The 15,902-nt window shown below is 55.1% G+C and overlaps 1 protein-coding gene across 1 annotated transcript in view; it reads right to left on the bottom strand.

Moving 5' to 3' along the window:
• Positions 1 to 3,725: 3,725 nt before the first annotated feature.
• Positions 3,726 to 15,902, bottom strand: part of LOC142912329 (TPR and ankyrin repeat-containing protein 1-like) — a 14,893-nt gene continuing 2,716 nt past the window's right edge. The window contains exons 4-8 of the mRNA XM_076060494.1: positions 15,341 to 15,408; positions 12,387 to 14,244; positions 9,841 to 10,987; positions 7,541 to 7,630; positions 3,726 to 7,115 (exon numbers count right to left, since the gene is read on the bottom strand). Of these exons, the coding sequence (XP_075916609.1) occupies positions 6,982 to 7,115; positions 7,541 to 7,630; positions 9,841 to 10,987; positions 12,387 to 14,244; positions 15,341 to 15,408 (3,297 nt within the window). The 3' untranslated portion in view covers positions 3,726 to 6,981. The remainder of the gene's footprint in view (positions 7,116 to 7,540; positions 7,631 to 9,840; positions 10,988 to 12,386; positions 14,245 to 15,340; positions 15,409 to 15,902) is intronic.

The following is a 15,902-nucleotide window of genomic DNA, read 5'->3' as shown; positions in this document are numbered from 1 at the left end:
GAGCGTGGCGTGGCTGGAATCTGGGGTGACCGCTTTGTACCCACGGATAACGCTACGGGTCTTCTCGGTCGACGCTCGCATCCAACATCTATTTAACTCTTTACGCGCAATCTCTGTAAACTTATTATATATGCAGGGCTTGGTTTCTTTAGAGCGTATATGCTGTCAGTTTCCTGCCAAGTCAACTGCATTTTCATAAGTTTAGAACGGCCAGGTATAATTGTATTGGTATTAGTTTTTTTACAGGATCTGATTGGTTGTTTGTATGCACGTGGTGGATTGTAGAGAAACCTTTCCTAAACCCACTTGCTCACCCTGTGCTTGGTTGACATCTAAATTTACACCAATAAAATATACATGCAGTAAAACCTTGGATTGCGAGCATAATTCGTTCCGGAAACGTGTTTGTAATCCATCAATAAAATATACATATACTCGTATATCAAAGCACTCGTATATCAGTTGTGATCACGTGACGCTCCGCAGACAAAGCGTGTACTGTACGTACTGCTCGTATTGCAAGACCTCGCTCGTTTATCAAATTATTTACTTAAAATTTTTGCTCGTCTTGCAGACCAAGTTACTCGCAATCCAAGGTTTTACTCTGCTGTATGCAAAGGGGAGATAAAGGAGACAGTTTCTCCAACGTCAATCAGTGAAATGAACACGTGTTGCAGAGACAGCAATTCATTTGGTGGCAGATCTGGAGCAACTCTAAAGCAGTGTCTGTTGTGTCAATCAGTGGCCCCTCGCAGATAGAAAAAAAAACGAAATCCAGGCCCTCCATCGTTTCTCCAGGAATTGATCAGAGATCCCTCCAATCACAACTCAAAGCTTTTCATCACATAATAAACAAGGATCTATTTATATTCTTGGTTCTTTCGGTAAAGTCACGTATAAGGGAAACTTCTACGAGACTTTACCGAAAGACCAAGAATATGAATCCCTTCAGTCACGAAAGCTTTAAATCAAAATTTAAAGGCTCTATTTGACAATGTAAATCAAGTAGACGCCTTGTAGGTGCAATGGCCGAAGGGCTTTGTGAACCGATGTTTTTTCAGCAGCAAACTTTGGACCAATTTAGATTTTCGGATTCTCAACTGCAGGACGTGGCCCGTAAAAAAGGTCACTGGGCTAATCAATGTTATGGGGTCAGCGGCATTCTCGAGCGAACCCCGCGGATGATCGCGGTCAGTGCTCGCTGCATGTCCTCGTGAAATGTTCTCAGGCACAAATCGCCTTGCTGCTCAATCCATCAGCGAGGCGGCGGCAGTAACAGGAGCACTTCACCCCCTACACTAACAAAGGCGGAACAAAGAAGTGGCGAGTAAACTTTGTTTAAATCAAGCCGACGCTTTATTTCTATCTCACCATCGTCGTCATCATCATCAAACAGCAGCAGCGGCCAACGCAAAGATCGTGATCGCAATCATCGCGATCATTTATCAGTCGCCGTATTTCACGTGCGACTGCGGCCTCTTCTGTCAACCCGTCTGCACCGATTTGAGCAACGCGATTTTTTTTGTTGCTCCGAAGTTTTCTGATGATGATTAAAAAAATGTCCCTGGCACCCCCACCCCCACCTGACAGCGTGAACCACCACCACCACGACAAGACTGCACGGGAGCAACTCCTCAGTGCCCAGGGGCACCGTAGCACTGCGCCCTTTCACCCCGGCCGCTGTGGGCCACCCTCAGTCTGCGGGAGTGAGTAGAGACACTGGAGTGTTCTAGATTTAAAGCTTTCGTGACTGCAAGGATCCACACTCTTTGGTTCTATTGGGTAAAGTCACATAGGTAACAAAAATAAAATAACAAAAATCACGACGTTTCGGCCACAACACAAGCAGTCTCGTCCCTTCACCTGATGAAGGCCGCTTGTGTTGTGGCCGAAACGTCGTGATTTTTGTTATTTTATTTTTTACCTACGTGACTTTACCCAATAGAACCAAAGAGTTTAGAGACAGAGTGGTTCGATGTTCAATTGCAAATGCGGCCGTCATTCCTGTACAAAGTGGTGGAATGTTGACCACAATCGAAAATGAATTGGACCTTTTAATCGTCTGATTATCTTTTTAATGTAAAACAATTACAATTTTGGCATGACATCATTCACGTGTCTACATTGCTATTGTAAATAAAAGGCTACTCATCTTGTTTCAGAACAATACAGACAAGATGCAAAAAAGTGTTACCAAAACGGAATGCCGAATTTATATTCGTCGCGTTGACAGCTAACAAAATCCATTTAAGATGTTAGAGAAGTAAATTAACGTGTACAGCGGAAGAAATCTGGGATGCGAATCCCATGCGTGAAGATGAATTTCTAAATGATCTACCGTGTTCTTTCGTTGCTGTCATTCTGTCAATCGCAGGAAGCGCCTGCTACGTAAAATGAACGCGTTCGGTGGTTACACAAAACTAGTTAAACCCCACGTAAACTATTACAAACAAACTACATTCACGTCCATCACGCCGACTTTTGGTCAATGATGACCTGGACACAGGCCCAGGCACGGTCCACAAAACTACGATTCAGTTTAGCGGCAAGAGAAGCACGTGCGGGACGCGGCCTGCTCGGCATTCTGGGTAGCTGCGTGAAAAAACGAAGTTGTGCATGTCACGCGGCGGTCTCTCCGGCACTGCGAGCTCGGCTCGTGATGGTGTCACTGTAGAGAGTGGAGCGTGATGGTGTCGCCGTGGAGGAGAGTGGAGCGTGATGGTGTCGCTGTAGAGAGTGGAGCGTGAGGGTGTCACTGTAGAGAGTGGAGCGTGATGGTGTCACTGTAGAGAGTGGAGCGTGATGGTGTCACTGTAGAGAGTGGAGCGTGAGGGTGTCACTGTAGAGAGTGGAGCGTGATGGTGTCACTGTAGAGAGTGGAGCGTGATGGTGTCACTGTAGAGAGTGGAGCGTGATGGTGTCACTGTAGAGAGTGGAGCGTGATGGTGTCGCTGTAGAGAGTGGAGCGTGATGGTGTCGCTGTAGGGAGTGGAGCGTGATGGTGTCACTGTAGAGAGTGGAGAGTGATGGTGTCACTGTAGAGAGTGGAGCATGATGGTGTCGCTGTAGAGAGTGGAGCGTGAGGGTGTCGCTGTAGAGAGTGGAGCGTGATGGTGTCACTGTAGAGAGTGGAGCGTGATGGTGTCGCCGTGGAGGAGAGTGGAGCGTGATGGTGTCGCTGTAGAGAGTGGAGCGTGAGGGTGTCACTGTAGAGAGTGGAGCGTGATGGTGTCACTGTAGAGAGTGGAGCGTGATGGTGTCACTGTAGAGAGTGGAGCGTGAGGGTGTCACTGTAGAGAGTGGAGCGTGATGGTGTCACTGTAGAGAGTGGAGCGTGATGGTGTCACTGTAGAGAGTGGAGCGTGATGGTGTCACTGTAGAGAGTGGAGCGTGATGGTGTCGCTGTAGAGAGTGGAGCGTGATGGTGTCGCTGTAGGGAGTGGAGCGTGATGGTGTCACTGTAGAGAGTGGAGAGTGATGGTGTCACTGTAGAGAGTGGAGCATGATGGTGTCGCTGTAGAGAGTGGGGCGTGAGGGTGTCGCTGTAGAGAGTGGAGCGTGATGGTGTCGCTGTAGAGAGTGGAGCGTGATGGTGTCACTGTAGAGAGTGGAGCGTGATGGTGTCACTGTAGAGAGTGGAGCGTGAGGGTGTCACTGTAGAGAGTGGAGCGTGATGGTGTCGCCGTGGAGGAGAGTGGAGCGTGATGGTGTCGCTGTAGAGAGTGGAGCGTGAGGGTGTCACTGTAGAGAGTGGAGCGTGATGGTGTCACTGTAGAGAGTGGAGCGTGATGGTGTCACTGTAGAGAGTGGAGCGTGATGGTGTCACTGTAGAGAGTGGAGCGTGATGGTGTCGCTGTAGAGAGTGGAGCGTGATGGTGTCACTGTAGAGAGTGGAGCGTGATGGTGTCGCTGTAGAGAGTGGAGAGTGATGGTGTCGCTGTAGGGAGTGGAGCATGATGGTGTCGCTGTAGAGAGTGGAGCGTGTCGCTGTAGAGAGTGGAGCGTGATGGTGTCGCTGTAGAGAGTGGAGCGTGAGGGTGTCGCTGTAGAGAGTGGAGCGTGATGGTGTTACTGTAAAGAGTGGAGCGTGATGGTGTCGCTGTAGAGAGTGGAGCGTGATGGTGTCGCCGTGGAGGAGAGTGGAGCGTGATGATGTCGCTGTAGAGAGTGGAGCGTGATGGTGTCGCTGTAGAGAGTGGAGCGTGATGGTGTCGCTGTAGAGAGTGGAGCGTGGTGGTGTCGCTGTAGAGAGTGGAGCGTGAGGGTGTCACTGTAGAGAGTGGAGCGTGATGGTGTCACTGTAGAGAGTGGAGCGTGATGGTGTCGCCATGGAGGAGAGTGGAGCGTGATGGTGTCGCTGTAGAGAGTGGAGCGTGAGGGTGTCACTGTAGAGAGTGGAGCGTGATGGTGTCACTGTAGAGAGTGGAGCGTGATGGTGTCGCCATGGAGGAGAGTGGAGCGTGATGGTGTCGCTGTAGAGAGTGGAGCGTGAGGGTGTCACTGTAGAGAGTGGAGCGTGATGGTGTCGCCGTGGAGGAGAGTGGAGCGCTCGTTGATCACTGCACCGCGACACGAAGGAGATGCACCGTGCACGTTTTTCTCCGTTAGCCTGAATAACAAAAGCCAAATGCATTGGTCCGTACCAACCGTGGCCTTGAAATGCAAAATGTTATAAAGAACAGCTTTAAATTGGCATAGGAACTAGTTGCCTGTTGGTAAATATTAAGGTAACAGACAAACCCTTCAAAACGTACTAACACAAACTAATTTGTATTCAAATGTGAAATGTTGCAGGCACGTGGAATCCACGCACATTGCCTGGTCCGGAAGATGGTGTGTGTGTGTGTTGCGCTGGGGATGGTGTGTGTGTGTAGCTGGGGATAGTGAATGTGTGTAGATCTGGGGATGGTGTGTGTGTGTAGCTGGGGTTAGTGAATGTGTGTAGATCTGGGGATGGTGTGTGTGTGTGTGTAGCTGGGGATAGTGAATGTGTGTAGATCTGGGGATGGTGTGTGTGTGTAGCAGGGGATAGTGAATGTGTGTAGATCTGGGGATTGTGTGTGTGTGTAGCTGGGGTTAGTGAATGTGTGTAGATCTGGGGATGGTGTGTGTGTGTGTGTAGCTGGGGATAGTGAATGTGTGTAGATCTGGGGATGGTGTGTGTGTGTGTGTAGCTGGGGATAGTGAATGTGTGTAGATCTGGGGATGGTGTTTGTGTGTGTGTAGCTGGGGCTAGTGAATGTGTGTAGATCTGGGGATGGTGTGTGTGTGTGTAGCTGGGGTTAGTGAATGTGTGTAGATCTGGGGATGGTGTGTGTGTGTAGCTGGGATTAGTGAATGTGTGTAGATCTGGGGATGGCGTGTGTGTAGCTGGGGTTAGTGAATGTGTGTAGATCTGGGGATGGTGTGTGTGTGTAGCAGGGGTTAGTGAATGTGTGTAGATCTGGGGATGGTGTGTGTGTGTGTGTAGCTGGGGTTAGTGAATGTGTGTAGATCTGGGGATGGTGTGTGTGTGTAGCTGGGGCTAGTGAATGTGTGTAGATCTGTGGGTGGTGTGTGTGTGTGTGTAGCTGGGGTTAGTGAATGTGTGTAGATCTGGGGATGGTGTGTGTGTGTAGCTGGGGATAGTGAATGTGTGTAGATCTGGGGATGGTGTGTGTGTGTGTAGCTGGGGTTAGTGAATGTGTGTAGATCTGGGGATGGTGTGTGTGTGTGTGTAGCAGGAGTTAGTGAATGTGTGTAGATCTGGGGATGGTGTGTGTGTGTGTAGCAGGGGTTAGTGAATGTGTGTAGATCTGGGGATGGTGTGTGTGTGTGTAGCTGGGGTTAGTGAATGTGTGTAGATCTGGGGATGGTGTGTGTGTGTAGCTGGGGCTAGTGAATGTGTGTAGATCTGGGGGTGGTGTGTGTGTGTAGCTGGGGTTAGTGAATGTGTGTAGATCTGGTGGTGTGTGTGTGTGTGTGTAGCAGGGGCGGAGTCCCCGTTCAAAGCCTGAGTGCCGGAGCTTGGGGATAGTGAATGTGTGTAGATCTGGGGATGGTGTGTGTGTAGCTGGGGTTAGTGAATGTGTGTAGATCTGGGAATGGTGTGTGTGTGTGTAGCTGGGGTTAGTGAATGTGTGTAGATCTGGGGATGCTGTGTGTGTGTAGCAGGGGTTAGTGAATGTGTGTAGATCTGGTGGTGTGTGTGTGTGTAGCTGGGGTTAGTGAATGTGTGTAGATCTGGTGGTGTGTGTGTGTAGCAGGGGTTAGTGAATGTGTGTAGATCTGGTAGTGTGTGTGTGTGTAGCTGGGGATAGTGAATGTGTGTAGATCTGGTGGTGTGTGTGTGTGTAGCTGGGGTTAGTGAATGTGTGTAGATCTGGGGATGGTGTGTGTGTGTGTGTAGCAGGGGTTAGTGAATGTGTGTAGATCTGGTGGTGTGTGTGTAGCAGGGGTTAGTGAATGTGTGTAGATCTGGTGGTGTGTGTGTGTGTAGCTGGGGCTAGTGAATGTGTGTAGATCTGGTGGTGTGTGTGTGTGTAGCTGGGGCTAGTGAATGTGTGTAGATCTGGGGATGGTGTGTGTGTGTGTGTAGCTGGGGCTAGTGAATGTGTGTAGATCTGGTGGTGTGTGTGTGTGTAGCTGGGGTTAGTGAATGTGTGTAGATCTGGGGATGGTGTGTGTGTAGCAGGGGTTAGTGAATGTGTGTAGATCTGGTGGTGTGTGTGTGTGTGTGTAGCTGGGGTTAGTGAATGTGTGTAGATCTGGTGGTGTGTGTGTGTGTAGCTGGGGTTAGTGAATGTGTGTAGATCTGGGGATGGTGTGTGTGTGTGTGTAGCAGGGGTTAGTGAATGTGTGTAGATCTGGTGGTGTGTGTGTAGCAGGGGTTAGTGAATGTGTGTAGATCTGGTGGTGTGTGTGTGTGTGTAGCTGGGGTTAGTGAATGTGTGTAGATCTGGTGGTGTGTGTGTGTGTGTGTAGCAGGGGCGGAGTCCCCGTTCAAAGCCCGAGTGCCGGAGCCGGGACTCCTCGGCGTCGCCGCGGCCCCGGCCTGCGCTCCGTCTTGTGCAGCGGGTCGAGCTCCTTGAAGGTCGCCGCCCCCTCTGGCTCTCCTTCATCCTCATGCACCTCGTCTGATGAACACCACCAGGGCCCGGTCAACCGCCCGCAACGGGCAAAACCACAGAGCGCGTCCCGCCAACAACGCAGGGCCCGCCGATCGACGCGCCGCCGAGCACGGGGGGCCCCGCTCCTCCACCGGCCGCCTCCGCCGCGCACTCAAAATCCGACGCGGACGCCCCCGCGGGGCGGCCGAACACGAGACGGCGGAGCGAGGAATGTGGACTCAATGGGTCGTACACGGTCGCGCGTTGGCCATCTTTGTCCACGAGGGGTACGGGTGAAAGGAGAAACGCCCCCCCGTACGGCAAAACCGGTTCACGCGAGCTGACTTGGCCGACTCCAGCAGCAGACAGAGAGAGAGAGTTGACCGCCGTGAGCTCGTCACTCCGACCGGATGATTAAAAAAACGACCTCGGGGTAAAATCGAGCGACAAACCTGCGTCGGCCGCTCCGCGGGCCACGATCGACTCCAGCTCCGTGGTGCACCTGTCCAAATGCTCCACCGCCGATCGCAGCTTCTCGCCGACTGCATGGTGAAATTCCCGACACGCACGCCAACACGCAAACACGCCCAGGCGGGGGATCATCAGGGATGCTCGTGGAATCGTCCTCCGCGGAGCCTGGAAGCCCGGAACGCCGTTTTCCCATCGCGACAAACCACCAATGCACCGGAACGAGACGAATTATTTGGCGATGCTGCGCAGAGCACAGCCTAACAAAGAAAAACCTCGCGTTAGTCACGGCCTCAAAACGTATCTACGTAACGCGACGTTTCAGGCAACGGCCCTCCTTCACAGCGCTGAGAAAGCGCCGGTAGAGGTCGCGTTAACAATTGCACGTCACCCTGCTGCGCACCGTGGCAAACCGGCCGTGTGGCTCAGTGTTGGAGAGAGGGGGGGGAGGCTCGCGATGGCTGCGAGTTCAAATCCTGGTTGGCGCTTCCTCTCCTCTCCCCGCGTGAACCGCCACCTCAAGGTGCTTGCGCCGACCTCTAAGGCCTCATCATTGCAAGCCTCCTCCGCGGAGGCAGAGCCGCGCGCGATGGCCCGCTCGGTCAATCCGAGGCCTCTAAGGTTGCGTTCGCATAAGCGGAGGGGATTGCCGAGAGGCGTCAGGGTCGGGATGTAACCCGCGACCTCCTGTATGCCGGGCGAGGTAGTTCACATCTCCTAGCCACCGAGGCGCCCCATCACGAGGCACCGCGACCGGGTCTGAGTGGCATCGCGGGTTTGGTGTTGCCCTGATGCGGTACTGGAGACCCGGCACCAAGGAGTCCGTGATCCGATGTGAAGATGCGGTGCTCTCACCGTCTTCGGATTGACGACCACACGGATTAATTTGCTCTGTAAGGTTCCATCTGCCACAAGATGGGACCGCAAATCGCATTTATGTTTAGGGAGTTAATCAAGTAAACGGTGTTCAAAGTAATCTCTTTAAAAAGGAGTTAGGAGCCTTCACTCTGACAGGATACAGTTTTGATTACAAAGCGACGCTTCTCCAAGATCCATCATCAGCGGATGCGATTAATTAATAAACCGCATCCGCACAGAGCGGGGGCAGAAGCAGATACCTGATGCAGAAATGGAATATTAAAAACTCTCCTGGATGCGACTGTGGACACGTAACGACGCAATTCCCGATCATCCAACAAATACGCAGAAGACATCGTTACAGCGATACACCCGGTGTTCCTGACGCGATTGTCCGGCTTGACCCCCCATGCACGTCAAATTGTGCACGTTGCTCTGCATCCATATCGGCAGCCGTACGAATGGAAAATAAAAGATCGCCGTGATCAATCCACCGCCGAGTGAAGGCCTCCCGGGGCCACTGCCACCGCCCGCGCAATCCCGCGGTGCAACAATCTCGATCTCGTCGCTCCGGTGGACGCGACCTCTCTCTCTCTCTCGGACGCAATGTCCCTTCGCCGCTTGCTCCGTTATCGGCGTCGACCATCGGGTAACCGTCGTTCCTCCCGGTCCGTTGACGACGCGTCCTGCCCAAGCCCCCCAAGCTCGCTTCTCCTAGCAGCAGCACTTTGGATGTCTTTTGCTGGTGTTTTTTTAATACTTTGCCCAAGCTTTGATAAATACAAATACAAATTATCACTTTTGATTTAAAGCTTTCGTGATTGCAGGAATTCATATTCTTGGTTCTTTCGGTAAAGTCACCACATAGAAGGGAAAAAATAAAATAGTAAAAATATAAAACAATAAAATTCTCACGACGTTTCAACTGCAACACAAGCAATCATCGTCAGGTGTGAAAACCACAGCAAGAACATTTGAAAAAAAAAATTATTGCTGTGGTTTTCACACCTGATGATGATTGCTTCTTGTGTTGCAGTCGAAACGTCGGGAGAATTTTTTTAAAAAATATTTTTATTGTTTCCCTTCTATGTGGTGACTTTACCGAAAGAACCAATAATACAAATGATCACTTATTTATATTTAGTGAATTGCTTAACCATCTTCTCAGTGTTGCACTCCTATCGGTTTTTATTGCATTGATTGCTGTTGTAACTGGCTGACCCAGCCCCCCCCCCCCCCATTCTGGACATCCGCGGGAAAGAGCTTCACAGCTCACCGGATTCCTCCTTGCAGTCTAAATTAAGATTCCGATCGGACGCGGCGAGCAGGAAACCGAGGAGGACATCTTGGTAAAACAAATCAAGGCGAGCGGATATTTAAACCCCCGATAGCCGTGCACGCGACGAGGAGGAGCAGCGACCCTTACCATCCCAAAGCACGCCGGTGCGCTGCTCGCGCTCCAGCAGCTCCACTCGCTTCATCGCCTCCCTCAGCTCCTCCCGACGCATCTCCAACCGCGCGCCGGCGCGCCCCCGGCGGCGCGGCCCTTCCGACCGCCGGAGCCCCGCCGCCGCCTTCCGCGTCGCCGGATCTACCAGGCGACGGAACTCGACGACGTAGGCGTGATACCGCTCCGTCCCGGACGCGTGGCCCCGGGACCCGTAGTGGCCGCTCGCCGAGACGCCGGACGCGCCGGCGGCGGCGGCGGCGGCGTCGGCGTCGGCGTCCCGCTCCTCGGCGAAGCTCACGCCGCACACGCCGCAGCGCCCCTGGGTCAGCCGCGCGGGTCTGAGGACCGTCTGTCCCGTGGCTTCCTCCCTCAGCCCGGCGCTCAGGGCCACGGCAAACTGCAGGGCCCGCCGTGCCGCTCTCCACCTGCGCCGAGCCTTCAGCCGCGTCCGCTCCTCCGTCTCCCGCCGCGCGGCCAGATGACGCAGCAAGAGCAGCTCGCTCCGCTCCTCGTCCTCGTCCTCCTCCTCCTCCTCCCCCCTCTCCTCGCCGCCGTCGCCGTTCGGGAACCGCCCCGGGCTCGAAGCGGAAATCCCCGGCTCCCCCGGGTCGCGCTCAAATCGCTCGGGGAATCGGGAGGCCGACGACCCGCGGCGGAGGAAGAAGCCGCACCTCCGCGAGCTCCACACGCAGTCGTAGAGACGATCGCCATCCCTCTGCCGCAGAAGCGCGTCCAGGACAGCCGCCACGTCGCCGGGTCCTTTGGCCGCGTCGGCCGCTTCCAGGCAGCGCAGGAGACGCGGCGGCAGCCTGTCCCGCCTCTCGGGCGGAAGGCCCTCGCCGGCGTTCCTGACGGCCGCGCGGATGCGGGACTGGAGCTTCGCCCTCCTCAGGATGTGGACGTTAACGAGCATGACCAGGCACAGCACGACCAGGCGCTCCGCTGCCCCCGACTCCACGCAGGGGTCATCGCCGCAGGCGTCGAGCAGGAACTCGTTGCGCTCGCCGCACACCATGAGGGCCAAGTGGTCGACGTGCCTCAGCACTCTGTCGTGGCCGGAAGGTTGCTGCTGGCCTCTGCCGAACTCATTAATAGCCTCGAAGACGTCACGGTGATGTTTCGCCTGAAGGGGGGAACGATGAAACAATCTTGATTTTAAGCTTTCGTGGCTGCAGGAATCCACACTCCTTGATTCTTTCGGTAAAAGCCCACGTGGTAGGTAGAAAATAAGACGAAATAAAACGAATCGCGACAACAGGTGGGACAACCACAGCAAGAAAGAATTGCTGAAGTGGGCGAGAGGTCTGCCGTGACAAGAGGTCATATAGGTAAGAGAGGGGGGAGGAGAGAGAAGCGCTAGGGGAAGAGAGGACCTGAGACCGGGGGGGAAGTGGGCAGGGCTGGGAGTGGGAGGCTGGGGAAGCTGGAGATGCGGATATGAAGGCAACAACCATGAAGCAGTTAAGTTTTTTACCTGGTTAATAACATCCTTCCAATGATTGCTCAATTTGTATCCAAACCTTAACTGCTTTATGGTTGTTGCCTTCATATCCGCATCTCCAGCTTCGCCAGCCTCCCACTCCCAACTCTGCCCACTCACCCCCCCCTCTCTCTCCCCCCTTGCTCCTCCCCCTTCTCTTACCTATATAACCTCTTGTCACGGCAGGCCTCTCGCCCACTTCAGCAATTATTTCTTGCTGTGGTTGTCCCACCTGCTGACGGACGCCTGTTGTTGTTGTTGCGCACGAAACGTGATTTAATTTATTTTATTTTCTAACCACCACGTGGACTTTACCGAAAGAGCCACAGAGTGACAATTAAACGGCGTGAGAGAGCGAGCGTCCGGAGCATCGCGCTCACGTGCTCCGTCAGCGTGGGTCACGTTGCGAGAGCCGTACGATGATACAATCGCACCAAAACGCGTCGCCAACTCTGTGCCTGAGTTGCCGTGGCCAATCTCCTCGTTGAGTTTTGGGCTCGGAGGCGGTTGCTGAATTTGGTTGTTGCGGATTGTCCGTCAGCTTACCGGTGAGCCGCAACTTTAAAAGTTTGCGTGCCGCGCCCGACGTTCAATTTGTTTGGCCGTGTGCGGCGGGTGCGGTGTTTCTAATGACACGCAGTTGGCCAGATCAACAATCGATTACGATTCAATACACGCCAAGACTCCGTCCACACACACACACATACACACACACACATACACACACACACGTACACACATACACATACACACACATGCGCCTATCTGCTTGGTGCCGGCTGTTATAGCCACATCGTGGGCGCTTAAACTTTTCGATCAACGGGGACGGTTTTCTCACGATCAAATTCCGTTCATGTCGGATCATTCTCAGCAGGAGAGAGCCACCGCAACCCCCGCGTTACAGAGAGACGGACGGACGGACGGCCGGACAGAGTTGACGCACGACTAACTTTCACCCTCCGTTGGAAAAGCCTCACGGAAAAACGTCCGGGAGGTAAATATCCGCGAGGCGCCCCCCCCGGTCCGCGCGTGGCGCACCCACCCGCGGGTTGGGCGGATGCATCCAGCTCCACAGGTTCAGCGCGGCGAGGTAGCCCTGCGGCAGGCAGACCGTGTTCACGTCGGGGCGCGCGCTCGCGTGGACCGCGCAGACCAGCACCAACTGCAGCTCCGCCATCGCCGCCGCGTTGGCCACGCTGGGCGCGAGGCCGCCGCCGCCACCGCCGCCGCCGCGACGCTGCCGCCGCGTCCCGATCAGCTTGCGGAAGCGGCAGAAGGCGTGGATCGAGCCCAGCACGTCTCCCCGCGCGAACGCCCTCTCCGCCGATTCCACGAAGAGGTTGAAAAAGCTGGCGAGGCGTCCGTTGGGCAGGTCGAGCACGCCGGCGGCGCCGCCCGGCCCCGGCCTCTTCCGCTCGACGCGCCGGCGAAACGCTTCTTCTTCTTCTTCTTCGGCGCGCAGGAGCCTGCCGGGCTCCGTCGGAGAATTGACGGCGCGCGCCGCGCGGTACGCCTCGAGCCAAAGGTCGGTCGATTCCCTCCGGCTCTCCTCGCCGCGGGAGGCGACTTCCCGCGCCACGAGCTCGCGCATCGCGGAGCCGACGTGAGGGTTGCTCCGTATCGGCGCCAGGATGTCCCCGCAGGACGCCGGGCTCTCCGACAGCCCTCGCGGGTGGAAACGGCTGGGGAACAGCAGGGCGAGGAGGTCCTCGCAGTCAGCCAGCTCTGGCTTGGGAAGGAGCGCCTCCACAAATTTTGCCGCTTCGGGGCTCCGGGACTCCAGTTGCGGGATCGCTTCCAGGAGAATTCCGGACAGCGTCACCAGGTGAACTTTGCTCGCCACCAACTTTTTCAATTCCGCCCCGCCGGCCGCGCCGCCGTGCGCGCCGCGGCAATCTCGGAGCGGGCACGCCCCTCCCGTCGGGTGGCGCCCGCAGACCCCCGGCGTCTGGCGCGCGCGGGACTCCGCCGCCCGGGCGAGGCGCTCGCAGCGACCCAGCAGGTGCCGTGCGAGGACGCGGTCCGCCTCGGGCGTGGGCACGCGCGGCGGCTCGCCGTCGCCGTGCCTCGGGCCGCCGGGGACGTCGAGGAACCTGGAGCCCTCCTGCGTCAACACCCTGCAGGTCCCCTCGCTCCGGCTCAAGCCGTAAAACTCGCAGCTCTGCGCCAGCCACTGCTCCCGATGAGCCGCGGCCTCCCCTGATCTCGCGCCGCCGCCGCCGAGGAAGCTCGCCACGAGCCGCAGCAGGGGCTGCAGCACCTCGAGTATGATGGGGACGACGTGCGGCGACCCCCCGCCCTCGACGTCCAGCAAAGCCGCGGTCGCTTCGGCAGCGCCCACGACCACGTCGGCCTCGAGAAAGAGCGTGATTGCTTCACGCAGGAGGTCTTCGTCGCTTTCCAACTTCCCAAGCATGTAGCAGGCTTCGGCCTTCCCGCTCACAAAGTTGTTATTCTCGCACGTTTCCCTCACGCTCTGGAGTTCTGCTTTTATTTCGCGCAAAGCTTCCTCCTCCTCCGCCTCGTCTCGTCGGCTGGCGCGTGCCCGCAACGCCCGCAACGCGGCACGGGCCTTCGCCAGGAGGCACTCGCCAGCGAATTGGCTCCCGGGCCTGGCGAGCCGCAACGCGTCGGTAATCATCCCGTGTTCTCGAAGCATCTTCCCGGCTTCTTCGACCCTGCCCCTCTGCTCGAGGAGGGCGACGGCCTGGGCCAAAAAGTCGTTCATCCTGAGGAAGGCGAGCTGCTCCTCGAAGGCGACGCGGGACAGCGAGCTCATCATCGCGCCCTCGTTGCCCCGCTCCACGTGACGCCTGGCGGCCACGAAGCGGAGCTCGCGCCACTTCCACGGGAAGTCCACGGGGGCGAGGCCTCCGTCGGGGCTCTGCTCGGCCTCACACCTGGGCGCACCGCACCGTGGCACGGGGGGGGGGTCCAGAGTGACGGTGGCACCACGCCGTTCAACACTTTTAAACGTATGGCCGATCACGTTTTGATTCCATACAGCCCCTTCGCTAAGGTGCCCAATGGAGAATTGGCAATGATACATACAAGTGTTTTTTTGGGTTAGGTCGCTTAATTATAAACGTGTCCACGTTAAGCCGGCCACCACCTGACACAGCCAATTGGTAATGTTTGGCACGTGAACGGAACGTGGCAATTGGTTACTAGTACAGCACACCGGTGTGTTGGGAGAGTAAATCCAAAACAACATTCATTTACAATCTGACTACGATGTTTCGCCAGCAATTACAACTAGCATCATCAGGCGACAGCCAGATTTATGGAAAAATCCTGCTGTTTCGCCTGATGATGCTAGTTGTAATTAATGGCGAAACGTCACTTGGATTGTAAATGTGGATTTACTCTCCAACACACCACCGGTGTGCTGTACTAGTAACGAATTGGCGTGTTCTGTTTAACGACACATTTATATTTACGCAATTTAACCCCAAAAAACCCCTGTATTATGAACGATATTGGTCGTGAAAGCCTACGTGTTGGAAATCGAACGGTGCGATGAGTAGCCCGTGAATATGATGAGTGCAATAAACGATGATGAAAGTGACAATCAGTAGTTGATGATGAATGAGTGTGATGAATGGGTAGGGAAGTTGGGAAGAGAGATCGTGTAAAAGATGGGGAATGGATGGGGAAGGGGAGTTGAGGGTAAGCAAGGGGATATTCGTCAGTTTTTAGAGAAGAGTGAAAAATAACGACGCTGATTGTTTGGCGATAATGCGCAAACCGTGGTTTCTCAATCATCCAGCTGTAAAAACACGCCAAACAATCTCTCAGAAACTTCACGAACTGTCTAACCGTTACAACAACTGATGCAGCGCCAAAATCGAAGCGTACCAGATCGCGCAGCGACACACGAGGACGACGACGACGGTGGGTTGTCGTACGACTTTAACATGCGAAGAGGGCAACCTGGTTGAGCAGATGAAAGTCGCGCGATTGAAATGCAACCCGGGGCACGGGCGGAGTACAAACCGTTCAATGAGCCTCGCGGCCTCGTCGTAGCACGAGCTCTTCATGTACCACCCGACTGCCTCTCGCACCTACTCGCACACCACGTGCAGCACGCGAGGTCAACACGAGGTCAACACGAGGTCAACGCCGGGTCAACACGAGGCAGTCCGACAGCGCTGCTGCTGCTGCTGCTGTCCTCGCATTTCGACGTCATCGTTCGGTCACTGGGCGACCCATCGGCTCGCTAACACTTGAGAACCCGCATTATTCACAGGTGGCTGCAGCCCGGATTCGAATCCGGTTCTTCTCAGGGGTGGCCATCGCAGCGTTTGGGAACTCTTTGAGCCACCCGGCCACTTGGCCCCTAGCCCTGTATCATTAACGAGGCTCCAGCTCGTGCCAGGCAGCTCGGGATAGGCAACACTCGGTGAGCACGTGACACAAAGCCACGCCGTCCTTCAGGACGTGCCTCCTGCGTCGCTTGGCAATTGTCGCGATATCAATAATGTGGCAGGATCCAATGTCGTGGCTTATAATAACGGGCGACGTACTTAAGATGATGAATAACTTTTGATTTAAAGCT

The sequence above is a fragment of the Petromyzon marinus genome, unplaced genomic scaffold (assembly GCF_048934315.1).
Source record: "Petromyzon marinus isolate PM22_M1 ecotype Great Lakes invasive population unplaced genomic scaffold, UKy_Petmar_22M1.pri1.0 PM_G_Scaffold_2, whole genome shotgun sequence".
Classification (NCBI taxonomy): Eukaryota; Metazoa; Chordata; class Hyperoartia; order Petromyzontiformes; family Petromyzontidae; genus Petromyzon; species Petromyzon marinus.
The sequence above is the reverse complement of the archived record's forward strand: the minus strand, read 5'-3'. Positions and strand labels throughout refer to the sequence as shown.